This window comes from Bombina bombina, chromosome 5 (assembly GCF_027579735.1).
Source record: "Bombina bombina isolate aBomBom1 chromosome 5, aBomBom1.pri, whole genome shotgun sequence".
Classification (NCBI taxonomy): Eukaryota; Metazoa; Chordata; class Amphibia; order Anura; family Bombinatoridae; genus Bombina; species Bombina bombina.
The window spans coordinates 176,837,654-176,851,448 of NC_069503.1; the positions used below are offsets into that span (position 1 = coordinate 176,837,654).

At 37.5% G+C, this 13,795-nt stretch overlaps 1 protein-coding gene across 3 annotated transcripts in view; it reads left to right on the plus strand.

Moving 5' to 3' along the window:
• Nucleotides 1-13,795, plus strand: part of NUB1 (negative regulator of ubiquitin like proteins 1) — a 275,592-nt gene that overhangs the window by 235,520 nt on the left and 26,277 nt on the right. For all 3 annotated transcript variants that reach the window (XM_053713794.1, XM_053713795.1, XM_053713793.1), the window contains exon 14: nt 11,900-12,083. In XM_053713794.1, coding sequence (XP_053569769.1) covers nt 11,900-12,083 — 184 coding nt within the window. The remainder of the gene's footprint in view (nt 1-11,899; nt 12,084-13,795) is intronic.

The following is a 13,795-nucleotide window of genomic DNA, read 5'->3' on the forward strand; positions in this document are numbered from 1 at the left end:
GTTTGGTGGTCATTAGAAGGTCTCTCAGCCATATATCTATGTCTTAGATCAAATATAGGAAAAACCCTTTTCCATTGAGTGCTGCAATCCCCCACCTATTCACAGTATCTCATATAGTCTTACTGTGCTATATTCTCTATCTAAATGACTCTGAATTAATAACTACTCTTGGGGGTCTGCACCTGGTCCAAATACGGCTAAATACCGTTTTGACTACTTTCACAATCCAATTATAAAGTCCTAATCCTGTAATCAGGAAGGCCCTGGCTATCCTCTCCCAGCTACTGTATATTTGTAATTTATATATATATATATATATATATATATATAGTATATATATATATATATATATATATTTGGCACGCTGGGAATGCAGTCTCGCATGAGCCAATGTATTATGTGAGACTGAAGGGTTAAGGTTGCTAGGCTACCACCTGGATTTTGAGAAGGTAGAACATACTTCTGATAAATCTCTCTGTACATCGTCTTTTTTTTTTGTGTCTAAACACTGCACAGAATATTTGGAGAAATGCTGAGGTTGCAGACTGTCAATAAAGTTTAAAAGCCTGATAAATATGACATAGTAAATACACATACGGAGGCAATAAAATACTGCATGTATAATCCTGGTTAGGTTTCTCTTCATTTTGTATTATCCAGAGGATTTATTACCCAAGGATCAAAGGTTAACTTTTTCCTTCCAATTTCTGTCCAGATGTAAATCTCTAGTTTTTGCATTACCCCCACAAGTGTTTTATATGCTTCCTGTTTGCATACTTACTGAAAATGGTTCATGTAAGTATTTAATGGTATGGCATCAATTTGTAATCCCTGGAAAAAAAACAACTTATAAATATATATTATAGAATGCGTAGTGAAATATAAAATCCAGAGGAGTTTTACACCAAATGTTTACATATGTTTCTTTTGGGTTTTTTAAAGATATATAGTAATTTTTAACCCTATTGGTTCCTATAGTTTACAATAAGCTACAAATGTTACAAATAAAACAATTGCTGGAAATGGATTTGTTACCCTCAAGCAGCCATTTACTCATATAAAAGGATTATACAAGAATTAGAATTAGGATTGAACAAAGGAAAAGACACTTGGCAAGTGCTGTGTTATATGTGTTTCACTGTTTCCCCTCCTTTTGCCACCTCTTGTCTCTATAGCACTGGTTTTCAAACCTGTCATCAGGCCTCCCCAACGATCCACGTTTTCAGGATTACCTTGTATGAGAGCAGGTAAAATAATCATGTTTACTAATCATCTGATTATTTCACCTGTGCTCCAGTTTAGATATCCCCAATATGTGGACTTTTTTTCCGCGAGGCCTGAAGACAGTTTTGAAAACCAGCGTTCACTACTTTATTCATTTACTCCTTCCCCCTCACCACCTGCCATAGTCATTGGCCCATCTCTCTTATCCTCACCTCACTTTTGCTTTTATGAACTTGACACATTCCTAAACATACTCCTTCCTCCCTGCACGACATCTCTCAATGCTGCAAATCAGTATCTCATCTTATATCACTCTCCCTTTTGCTCATACTAGCTGCTGGTGATATCTCCCCTAATCCTGGCCCCCAACAACGTCCTAGCCTCGCCCACCCATGTGTGCCTTCCCATAGACCTAGAAATCAAAACCCTGGAAACCTTACTCAAATACCTCCTGTTTCTAAAGCCAACACCGCCTTCTCTTGTGCACTCTGGAACTCTTGCTCTGTTTGCAACAAGCTTACTTTTATCCACCATCTCTTTATCACACAACCTTTTGTCTCTCACAGAAACCTGTCTCTCTTCTTCAGACACAGCCTTCCCTACTGCATTGTCACATGGGACATCACTTCAGCCACACTGCTAGATCTGGAAACAGACAAGGTGGTGGCGTAGGTATTTTACTTTCCTCCCGTTGCAACTTTCACCAAATACAACCCATCTCTTCCCTCACATTCTCTTCCTTCAAAACCCACATGATGCACTTATTCTCTCTCCTCTCTATACATGTTGGTCATTGTCATGAAAACCTCAGGATTTAGCTAAGAAGGGGTTAATTCTGTGTAGCTTGAACTCAAAACAGTTATTTGTTTTTCAAGAAGAATTGTGACTTGTGTTTTCTTTGAAGTGCCAGGAGCCTCCTAAATAGCTCCACCAAATGTTATTGTATATGCATTGAGTCATAAAGCCACTCAAGCTCTTAGTTTCAGAAATACACAGGATAGAGTTTATGGCTTAGGCTGTCAGTAGAATGCATGATGCAAAACAGGACCTCAGTCACAAAAAACTGACCAGGTCACTGAAAGGACATTGGTATATTATGTACATATGTGTGTGAAACTGTAATGACATTTAATGAAGGGAAATCTGTTATATCTGATATCAAATTGATTCTCCCAATGAAACTAGGAGATTCCTGATAGGTATATATGTAAGTGGAGTTACCTAGCAGAAATTATAATGGATTGTATAATTTCAGGCAAGAACTTAGTCTATTGAAGGTCATAAAGACAGGGGGTTTCTTAGCCCGCCCAGGAGGGTGTGGTTAGGCAACCTGATCTATGGGAAATAGGTATAAGGATCTTATTTCTTAACAATAAGATTGTCATTCTTACAAGGGGAGCTGTTCTGCAGAGTAAGGAGCCATCATTTTCATGCCAGCCCCTGGCCCAGATCTTGAAACTAGGAAAGTATTCAATTCTGTTTTTCTCCTTTTTATTTTAAAACACTGTTTGTGTGTGTAATTTTATTTGTAACAACTTTTTATTAATAATGCATTGTGCATAATATTTTTGGCATAATAAATAATTCCTTTATTAAGTTTGGCCTTTGTCTAATAATTGAACCACGTTACTGAAAGAGACTGGAATATTAGAACTGTATAATTTAGGTTATTTTCTGCTAATTTGTATTTAGAGAGTTAATGTGTAAAGTCTGGGTTTTTTTCTTAGGATTTTCCCTTTAATAAATTTTAAGTTGTGGCAGTATTGGAGCTATAGGATTGTTGGTTTAGTGTGGGTGGCATTAAAAGGGAGTTTAGGGCATTTCTCTTACGTCTAGTACAGACTAGGGAGTGTGGTTAACCCTTGCACCCACTAAACTGAATCACAAGCTTGCCTGGTGTGGCTAGATTGTGACCTATTGGTGACAGTTAAAGGGGACTGATAACCCTTTCTATGCCAAATAAGTGACTGGCGCAGAGTTAGATAACCTTTGTTCGTCACAGTCATATTCCGTCCCCTGGCTCCTCAACTCAATTTCTAGATATTTTTTCTGTGTGACTACCTTATTTCCTCTCCTCAGGCATCCCTGCCCTTATTCTTGGAGATTTCAACCTCTCTGTTGACAATCCCACTGCCCCCGCTGCAAAAAAACTTCTCCAGCTCACTTCCTCCTTTGGTCTATCACAGTGGACGGACTCTCCCACTCATAAAGATGGATACTCCATTGATTTGATTTTCAGCTATTTTTTTTTTTTTCTCAAACCTCACAAATCCCCCCTTTTCCTCTTTCGGACCATTATCTCCTCACTTGTAATATCACAGCACTTCCTACTACTCTCCCTCCATCTCTCCCTCCATCTAAACCTCACACCAAACTCCACAAAAGCATTAACTCACTAGATCAGCATCTCTCAAAGACTCTCAAGCCCCTGCTCTTTTCCATCTCCTCCTTTTCCTGCCCTGACCAATCTTTCACTGCAACTCCACTCTTAATTTGGCCCTTGACAATTTGGCACCTCCTACCATAGATACGAAGTTACACACTCATTCTCAGCCCTGGCATACTCCTCTGACATGTATCATGTAGGGGTAGCACCAAGGTTATATTTACCTCTTATTCCCTGGTATTACGTTATCATAGTGCCAACTATATTTTGCTTGTTCAAATACTCCTCTGACATGCCACATACGCAGATGTTCCCGCGCTGCTGAGCAACGTTGGAAACAACCCTACTACTACTTCTCTCTCTGCTCAACATTTTGCCAGCCACTTTAAAATTGATTGCATCAGAAACTAAATCATCTCTCAACATACTACAAGTACCAGTCTTCAACACCCTCAACTCAACAGATCGAAATCATCCAAAACTCACAAACCTAAAAATTCAGCCCATTTGCCCCTATTACTGAAGAAGTTTCTGCCATTATATTGTCCTCTCACCTCACTACCTGTCCCCTCAACATCGCCCTCAGCACCGGTATATTTCCCCTATCTCGAAAAAAATATGAAATAGTCACACTTATCCTCAAAAAAAAAAAAAGAAACCTTGCCATCCAACTACCTCACTATTACCCTCAACTCTCCAGAGACAGCAATCGTCAAGGTTACTAATGACCTACTTATAGCAAAACCGAAAGGCCACTTATGTCTATTAATCCTTTTTGATCAATCTGCAGCCTTTTATACTCTTGACTACCCTCTTTTGCTCCAAACCCTACAAGCCATCAGCATTTGCAGCACAGCCATGTCATGGTTCTCCTCCTACCTGTCTAACCGTACCTTTTTAGTGTAGCCTTTTCTGGTGCATCCTTTGCTCCTCCACCACTTTCTGTTGGGGTACCACAAGGCTCTGTCCTTGGTCCCCATATCTTCTTATTCTATATGTCATCATTAGGGTCCCACAGGTTTAAATATAATTTGTATGGTAATGACACCCAAATCTACCTTTCTGTACCAGACCTTTCCTTTACCTTGCTAACTTGTGTCACTAACTGTCTTTTTCATATTTCATCTTGGATGTTCTCTCACTACCTTAAGCTAAATCTTTCCAGAACTGAGCTCCTTATTTCCCCCCTTCTAGCAACCTCGCACGTCTGATGTTTTGAGGTCACACTTGACTCAGATCTATCATTAACTCCTCACATCCAGTCTTTGGCCAACTCCTGCCGTTTTTACCTTAAAAACGTCTCCAAAATTTGCAACTTCCTTACACAAGACACACGTAAGATACTAATCCACTCTCTCATCATTTTCCACCTTGACTATTGCAACTGCATCCCCTCTGGTCTCCAAAGTTGCCGTCTGTTTCCTTTACAATCCATAATAAATGCCTCTGCCAGGCTGATATTCTTTACACATCGCTTTTCTTCTGCTGGAATTTTCTGCCGATCCTTTTACTGGCTTGCCATAGCCTCCAGAATTAAACATAAAATTCTGACTCTGACATTCAAGGCCCTCAATGGCACTGCCCCCCACACCATATCTCATACCTTGTCTCCAGATACTCTCCCTCCCATCCCCTTTACTCTACTCATGACCTCCTTTCCCCCTCTATTGTTACCTCCTCACATCCCAGTCTACAGGCCTTCTCCAGACTGGCCCCTGTTTTGTTTAACTCTCTGCCCCGCTTCACAAGACTCTAACCTAGTTTGGAAAGTTTTAAGCACTATTTAAAGACTCTACTGTTCAAGAATGCATTCAATATACTCTAACGTTTTCTAAACGCAGTTCCTCTCCTCCTTATCCCTTTGTGAATCTCTTGTAAGCCTAGAAGACCCGCTGTTAGTAGATTACCTTCACAAGAGCTGATTTACAACAGTACATTGCTGCTCCTGAGCCTACCTAGGTATGCTTTTCAACAAACAATATCAAGAGAACGAAGCAAACTAAATAATAGAAGTAATTTGGAAAGCTTTTTTTTTAACATTTTAGGTTCTATAAGAATCTTGAAAGAAAAATGTTGGCCTTTAAAGGGACAGTCTAGTCAAAATTAAACTTTTATGATTCAGATAGGGCATGTAATTTCAAACAGCTTTCCAATTTACTTTTAGCATCAAATTTGCTTTGTTCTTTTGGTATTCTTTGTTTAAAGCTAAACCAAGGTAGACTCGTATACTAATTGCTAAGCCCTTGAAGGCCACCTCTTATCTGAATGTGTTTGACAGTTTTTCACAGCTAGATGACGTTATGTGTGCCATATAGATCACACCTGTGGAGTTACTTATTAGAGGGCAATGATTGGCTAAAATGCAAGTCTGTCAAAAGAACTTAGATAAGGGGGCATTTTTCAGAGGATTAGATACAACTTTGGTAATCACAGATGTAAAAAGTATATTAATATAACGGTGTTGGTTATGCAAAACTGGGGAATGGGTAATAAAGGGATTATTTTTTTAAATTATAAAAATTCTGGAGTAGACTGTCACTTTAAGTCCAGCAGTTAAATTGTTATTTATTTCATGTAATTGACAAGAGTCCATGAGCTAGTGACGTATGGGATATACAATCCTACCAGGAGGGGCAAAGTTTCCCAAACCTTAGAATGACTATAAATACACCCCTCACCACACCCACAATTCAGTTTTACAAACTTTGCCTCCTATGGATGTGTTGAAGTAAGTTTGTGCTTGATTTTTAGGATTTCCTCTGTGATAAGCACTTCTAAGCATTCTGAAGCCCAATTCCTCTCAGAGTACAGTGTTTGTCAGAGGGATGTGAAGAGAGATCACCTATTTGATTTTATGGTTTTCCTCACGGGAAATTTTTTAAAGGGTTCTCTGTTATCGGTTGTTGCGATTCATCTCCTACCTCCCTTTTCATATCAACGATATACTCTTATATACTATTACCTCTGTTGAAAGCTTTCAGTACTGGTTTGGCTATCTGCTATATGTGGATGGGTGTCTTTTGGTAAGTATGTCTCATTATTTAAGACACTCTCAGCTATGGTTTGGCGCTTTATGTATTAATATAAAGTTTTAAATATATGTATTTTACTTATATTTGCCATGAGTCAGGTCTGTGTTTGCAGTCCAGCAGTTTCATTATGGGAATCATGTTTTAGGAAGTTTGTCTTACCTGGGGTATAGTCTTTTTTCAATTTGACTTGTTTTTTCTTGGCAAATTAGGCTCGTAAGGGCGCAAAATGCTGTTATCTATTGCGTCATTCTTGGCGTGAGAAATTTTTTGGGGCGTGAATGTGCGTCTGTCATGACGCAAGTTCATAATTTCCTGCCTCTTTGTTGACGCCAGGTTGTTTGGTGCAAAATTGTGTTTGTTATTACGCGAGTTGCGTAATTTCTGGATATTTGTTGGCGCCAAAAAAATTCTCAACTTCCTTTTGCGTCGTGCATCATACTTGGCGACAAAAAATTTAGTTTTATTTTACCTCACCTCCTATATGCTCCTTGCCTTCTTTATGTTTAGAGGGCTATGCTATTTGCATTTTTCCCCAATTTTAGCATTTGCATTTTTCCCCATTCCTGACACTGCTATATGTGGAAATAAGATTTTTCTGTTTAATGTTATTTTTTTCTTTTTTACAACTTTTTTTTACAATCGGATCCTGTCTCAGAAGCTGCTATAGGAACCATGCTGCCTAAACACAGTTCTCCTAAAGCTAAGTGTATCTGTTGTAAACTAGTGGAGATTATATCTCCAGCTGTAGTATGTAACAGTTGTCATGATAAGCTTTTGCACGCAGAAAAAGGTTTCTATTAGTGCTAGTACAGTATCTGTTGTTCCTTCAACATCTAAAGTACATGATATCCCTGTTGATATGAAGAATTATATTGCTGAGGCGATACAGAAGGCTATGGCTCGTCTTCAAATAAACGTAAAAGGTCTTTTAAAACTTCTCATAATACTGATGAAATTTGTAATGACCGGCAACATACTGATATATCCTCCTCTGATGAGGATCTCTCTGACTCAGAAGATCCTACTTCAGACATTGACACTGATAAATCATATCTTTTTAAGATTAAGTATATTCGTTCTTTGTTAAAAGAAGTGTTAATAACTTTGGATATTGAGGAGTCTGATCCTCTTGATAATAAATCCAGTAAACGTTTAAATTCTGTCTATAAACCTCTTGTGACTACTCCTGAGGTTTTTCCTGTTCCTGATGCTATTTCTGATGTGATTGCTAAGGAATTGTCTAAGCCTGGTACTTCTTTTGTTCCTTCTTAAAGGTTAAAAAAGTTGTATCCTTTGCAAGTGGCTAAATTAGAGTTTTGGGAAAAAGTCCCCAAGGTGGATGGGGCTATTTCTACTCTTGCTAAACGTACTACTATTCCTATTGAAGATAGTACCTCTTTTAAGCATCCTTTAGATAGGAAGATTGAATCATATCTAAGGAAAGCTTATTTGCATTCTGGCTATATGCTCAGACCTGCCATTTCTATGGCCGATGTTGCGGCTGCATCAACTTTTTGGTTGGATAGCTTAGCACAACAGGAAAAAAGACTCTGATTTGCATAGCATTGTTCGTTTGCTTCAACATGCTAATCATTTTATCTGTGATGCTATTTTTGATATCATCAAGATTAATGTTAAATCTATGTCTTTGGCTATTTTAGCTAGAAGAGCTTTATGGCTCAAATCATGGAATGCTGACATGGTATCTAAATCTAGGTTCTAGGTTCCTATCTCTATTATTCCAGGGTAATAATTTCTTTGGTTCCCAGTTGGATTCTATTATTTCCACTATTACTGGGGGGGAAGGGAGTTTTTTTGCCTCAAGATAAAAATTCTACTATCGGTTTCTGAGATTCTCTTTTCTAGACAAGCATTACCAGTTTGTTGCTCTTCCATTTGGCCTAGCAACAGCTCCAAGAATCTTTTCGACGGTTCTCGGTGCCCTTCTATCTGTAATCAGAGAGCAGGGTATTGCGGATGATATCTTGGTACTGGTTCAACCTTTTCATTTAGCAGAATCTCACCTGAATCAACTTGTGTTGTTTCTTCAAAGACATGGTTGGATGATCAATTTACCAAAGAGTTCCTTGATTTTTAAGACAAGGGTCACCTTTTTAGGTTTCCAGATAGATTCATTGTCCATGACTCTGTCTTTAACAGACAAGAGACGAATGAAATTGGTTTTTGCCTGTCAAAACCTTCAGTCTTGATCATTCCCTTCAGTGGCTATGTGCATGGAAGTTTTAGGTCTCATGACTGCAGCATCAGACGCGATCCCCTTTGCTCGTTTTCATGAGACCTCTACAGCTTTGCATACTGGATTAATGGTGCAAGGATTATACTCGGATATCACAGTTGATATACTTAAATCCCAACATTTAACTCTCTCTGTCCTGGTGGTTAGTTCATCATCGGATTATTCAAGGGGCCTCTTTTGTTCGTCCTACCTGGACTGTGATTTCAACAGATGCAAGTCTCACAGGTTGGGGAGCTGTCTGGGGGTCTCTGTTTGGAATCCTCAAGATGCGAGGTTACCAATCAATATTTTTTTTTGGCCACTATTAAAGAGAGAATTATTCATTCGTTTTCAGACAGACAATATCACAACTGCGACATATGTCATTCATCAAGGGAGGACTCGCAGTCCTTTAGCGATGAAAGAAGTATCTCTGATAATTTCTTGAGCGGAATCCAACTCCTGTATAATTTCTGCGATACATATCCCAGGTGTAGATAATTGGGAAGTGGATTATCTCAGTCGTCAGTCCTTACATCCAGGGGAGTGGTCTCTCCAGATGTATTTTGTCAGATTGTACAGATGTGGCGTCTCCCCGAAATAGATCTGATGGCTTTCTTCGAATAGCACCAGCATGGCCTCACAGGTTTTGGTATGCGGATTTTGTCCGGATGTCCAGTTGCCAACTTTGGCCACTTCCTAAGGCCGGACCTTCTGTCTCAAGGGTTAGTTTTTCCATCAGGATCTCAAATCGCTAAATCTGAAGGTATGGAAATTGAACGCCTAGTGCCTAGTCATAGAGGTTTCTCTGACTAAGTGATTAATACTATGCTACAGGCTCGTAAGTCTGTTTCAAGGAAGATTTATTATCGGGTTTGGAAAACCTATATTTCATGGTGTTTTTCTCATAAATTCTCTTGGCATTCTTTTAGGATTCCTAGAATTTTACAGTTTCTTCAGGATGGTTTGGATAAAGGTTTGTCTGCAAGTACCTTGAAGGGACAAATCTATGCTCTTTCTGTTTTATTTCATAGAAAGATTGCTAAACTTCCTGATATTCACTGTTTTGTTCAGGCTTTGGTTCGTATCAAGCCTGTTGTTAAATCAATCTCTCCTCCTTGGAGTCTCAATTTTGGTTTTGAAGGCTTTGCAGGCTTCACCTTTTGATCCTATGCATTCTTTGGATATTAAACTACTTTCTTGGAAAGTATTGTTCCTTTTGGCTGTCTCTTCAGCTAGAAGAGTTTCTGAATTGTCTGCTGTCTCTTGTGAGTCTCCTTTTCTGATTTTCCATCAGGATAAAGCTGTTTTGCGAACTTCGTTTAAATTTCTTCCTAAGGTTGTGAATTCTAACAACATTAGTAGGGAAATTGTTGTTCTTTCCTTGAGTCCTAATCCCAAGAATACTCTTGAAAGATCTTTACATTCTTTAGATGTTGTAAGAGCTTTGAAATATTATGTTGAAGCTACTAAAGATTTCAGGAAGACTTCTAGTCTATTTGTTGTTTTTTCTGGTCGTAGGAAAGTTTAGAAAGCCTCTGCCATTTCTTTGGCATCTTGGTTAAAGCTTTTGAGTCACAAGGCTTATTTAGAGGCGGGACAGTCTCCGCCTAAGAGAATTACAGCTCATTCTACTAGATCAGTCGCCATTTATTGGGCTTTTAAGAATGAAGCTTTGGTTGATTAGATTTGCAAAGCCGCAACTTGGTCTTCTTTTCATACATTTTCTAAATTTTTCCATTTTGATGTATTTGCTTCTTCTGAAGCATTCTTTGGTAGAAAATTTATTCAGGCAACTGTTTCAGTTTAATTCTTATGCTTATGATTTAATTTTTTTTCTTGAAATTTATGTGAAATTTATAAGAGACTTATTTTTTGTGGATTTAATTTTTTCAGCGGAAATAGCTGTTTTTATTTTATATCTCCCTTTCTAGTGACTCTTCTGTGGTCTCCGACATCTTGGGTATTTCTATTCCATACGTCACTAGCTCATGGACTCTTGCCAATTACATAAAAAAAAAATTATGTAAGAACTTGCCTGATAAATTAATTTTTTTCATATTGGCAAGAGTCCATGAGGCCCACCCTTTTTTATGGTGATTATGATTTTTGTATAAAAAGCACGATTTTATTTCCAGTTCCTCTTTTTGTATGCTTTTTTACTCCTTATTTTATCACCCACTATTCGTTAAACTGAATTGTGGGTGTGGTGAGGGGGGTGTATTTATAGGCATTTTGGGGTTTGGGACACTTTGCCTCTCCTGGTAGGATTGTATATCCCAAACATCACTAGCTCATGGACTCTTGCCAATATGAAAGAAATTAATTTATCAGGTAAGTTCTTACATAAATTATGTTTTTGTATTGTGATCATTTTGAAATAAATTACTTAAATATTTTCAATCCTAGTTTAGTTAAAATTAGTGATGCACCGAAATGGAAATTCTGGACCGAAACCGAATCCGAAAATCCGGGATGCACTTGGCCGAAAACCGAAACTGATACCGAAAATGTGTTTTTTCAAATTAATTTTTTTTAGTTTTTTTTTTTTGCATAATTAGAGCCAATAAAAAGCCCACACTTTTATTGAAAGTAATACACTAAAATTGGACCAAAATATCTTAAAACAATAATATGCTACACAATAATTTTACCAAGAAAAAAAAAAAAAAAAAAAAAGAAAAAAATGCAATTTTCTGCGAAAATGTTTCCTTACTTATCCAAATAAAATATAATCTTAGAAAACTCATTATATGCAGAACAGTAAGTCAAGTAATAAACTTAAACAGCAGCTCTAGGCTAGCATCAAATTTGAAACATGCTACACAATAATTTTACCGAAAATAACAGGCAAAAAACCCGAAAACCGAAATAGCCAAAAAGGCTATTTTCGGCCGAAACTTTCTGCGGCCGAAATTTCGGTGCATCCCTAGTTAAAATAATGAATGTTGTTGTCTGCTCACATCTAATCATTATTGTTATATGTAAATAATACAAATACTTTTTTCTTTACGTGTCTAGTTGGTGTATATTGGCTTTGATCCTGAAACAGCAGAATTGGCTCTACAACTGTTCCAGGGCAATATTGAACTAGCAGCACAGATGTTGGCTCATAATCAAGGATCTATTCCTCCGAAGTTGCTGCAAGAGTTAGAGAAAACTCCAACCACAACAGAGTCTTCCGCCTCGTCGTCAGAATCAGCTGGTAAGTCTGCGTTGGGCTTCTGTATTCATATGAAAACCTTATTTAAAGGGGAAGTCAAGCCAAAATTTAACTTTCATGATTTAGATAGGGCATGCAATTTTAAACAACTTTCCAAAGTACTTTTAAAATCAAATTAGCTTTGTACTCTTGGTATTCTTTGTTAAAAGCTAAACCTAGGTAAGATCATATGTTCATTTCTAAGCCCTTGAAGGCTGCCTCTTACCTCAGTGTATTTTGACAGTTTTTCACAGCTAGTGTATCATTTAGATAACATTGTACTCACTCCCGTGGAGTTATTTATGAGTCAGTACTGATTGGCTAAAATGCAAGTCTGTCAAATAAACTATAATACAGGGGCCATCTGCAGAGGCTTAGATACAAGGTAAACACATAGGTAAAAAGTATATAAATATAACAGTGTTGGTTATGCAAAACTGGGGAATTGGTAATAAAGGGATTATCTATCTTTTTAAACAATAACAATTTTCAACTAGACTTTAAAATATGCATTATCACATAGGCCATATAGGTAGGCAATTAATGTTTCTGTAAAAAGGAAAGCAATACAATTGTTTTTAAAGATATTGAACTTATAGTATGTATCCGCCGTAATGATTGCATTGCAAAATAAATGCTTTTTAAAAACAAATTATTACTGTGTTTTTTTTTAGCACAGTTTACAGTGTTTTGCAAATCAAGAGGAATTTAGGCATACTCCTTGAAATTATGTTTTTAGCCTCCTATTGCTGTGACCAGTTAGGGACTCTGCCCCTTTTAAACTTCCTGGATATTTTTTTTCCCCCGAAATCGTCTCCACCCCCTTTATTACTAGTCATAGTCATGACTAGTTAAGCCCTGTGTGGCATGTGTGGCTTCAAAATTAAACTTTGCATATGCGACTCATGGAAAAAAATTAAGCATGACGTTGATTACTCTTGCGCAATAGATTTATTTATTTTTTTAGAGTGAAAAATGCCAGAACGCCATGGCTTTGATTGGTTGATGCTAAAACGTCACAAAATAGAAAAAAATGCTCTTTGTGTCGGGGCTGATGGCGGACAACACTGTAAAGTAGCGCATATATATATTTTTATGTAATAGATTGTAAGATATGAAAAATTGATGAGATAAAGTCCAGTTATTTTTTAGTTCCACATACACTTGCGATTAGTAGAGGGAATATCAGTGTTATGAATTTGTGCCATAGTGGATTGTTTGTTTAGAACTGTTATTCCCTTTAAAAACTGGGTCTTCTAGAGGTTTCAAGTATTGGTTCAGTTTGCCTGATTGCCTGTCTTCCGAGGTAGTTTTCCAGGCATTACAGGTATTTCTCTATGCTGTAGCTTGCTGTCAATGGTGTGGTTTGACTGTCTAAGTGCTGGATCAATTATTATATGTGAATAAATATACCTGTGAACAAATAAATCAGTGTGTATGTATCTTTCTATTTCAGACCGTGCCAGAAATGTCTAGTATATGTGGTGGCCTAGTTTAGTAGTTACCTTAAAGGGATGGTAAATTTTAATATGTCAGACCAACAATTAACTTTTATCAATAGATGTTGTTTAGAGTCGCTAACTTATAACTTTATTTTCTAACCGTCTTTTCAAATAAACTTGAAACTTTCATTTTCATTATGTCTTGCTAAAGCTCTGCCCCTTTTAAACTTCCTGGATATTTTTTTTCCCCCGAAATCGTCTCCACCCCCTCTA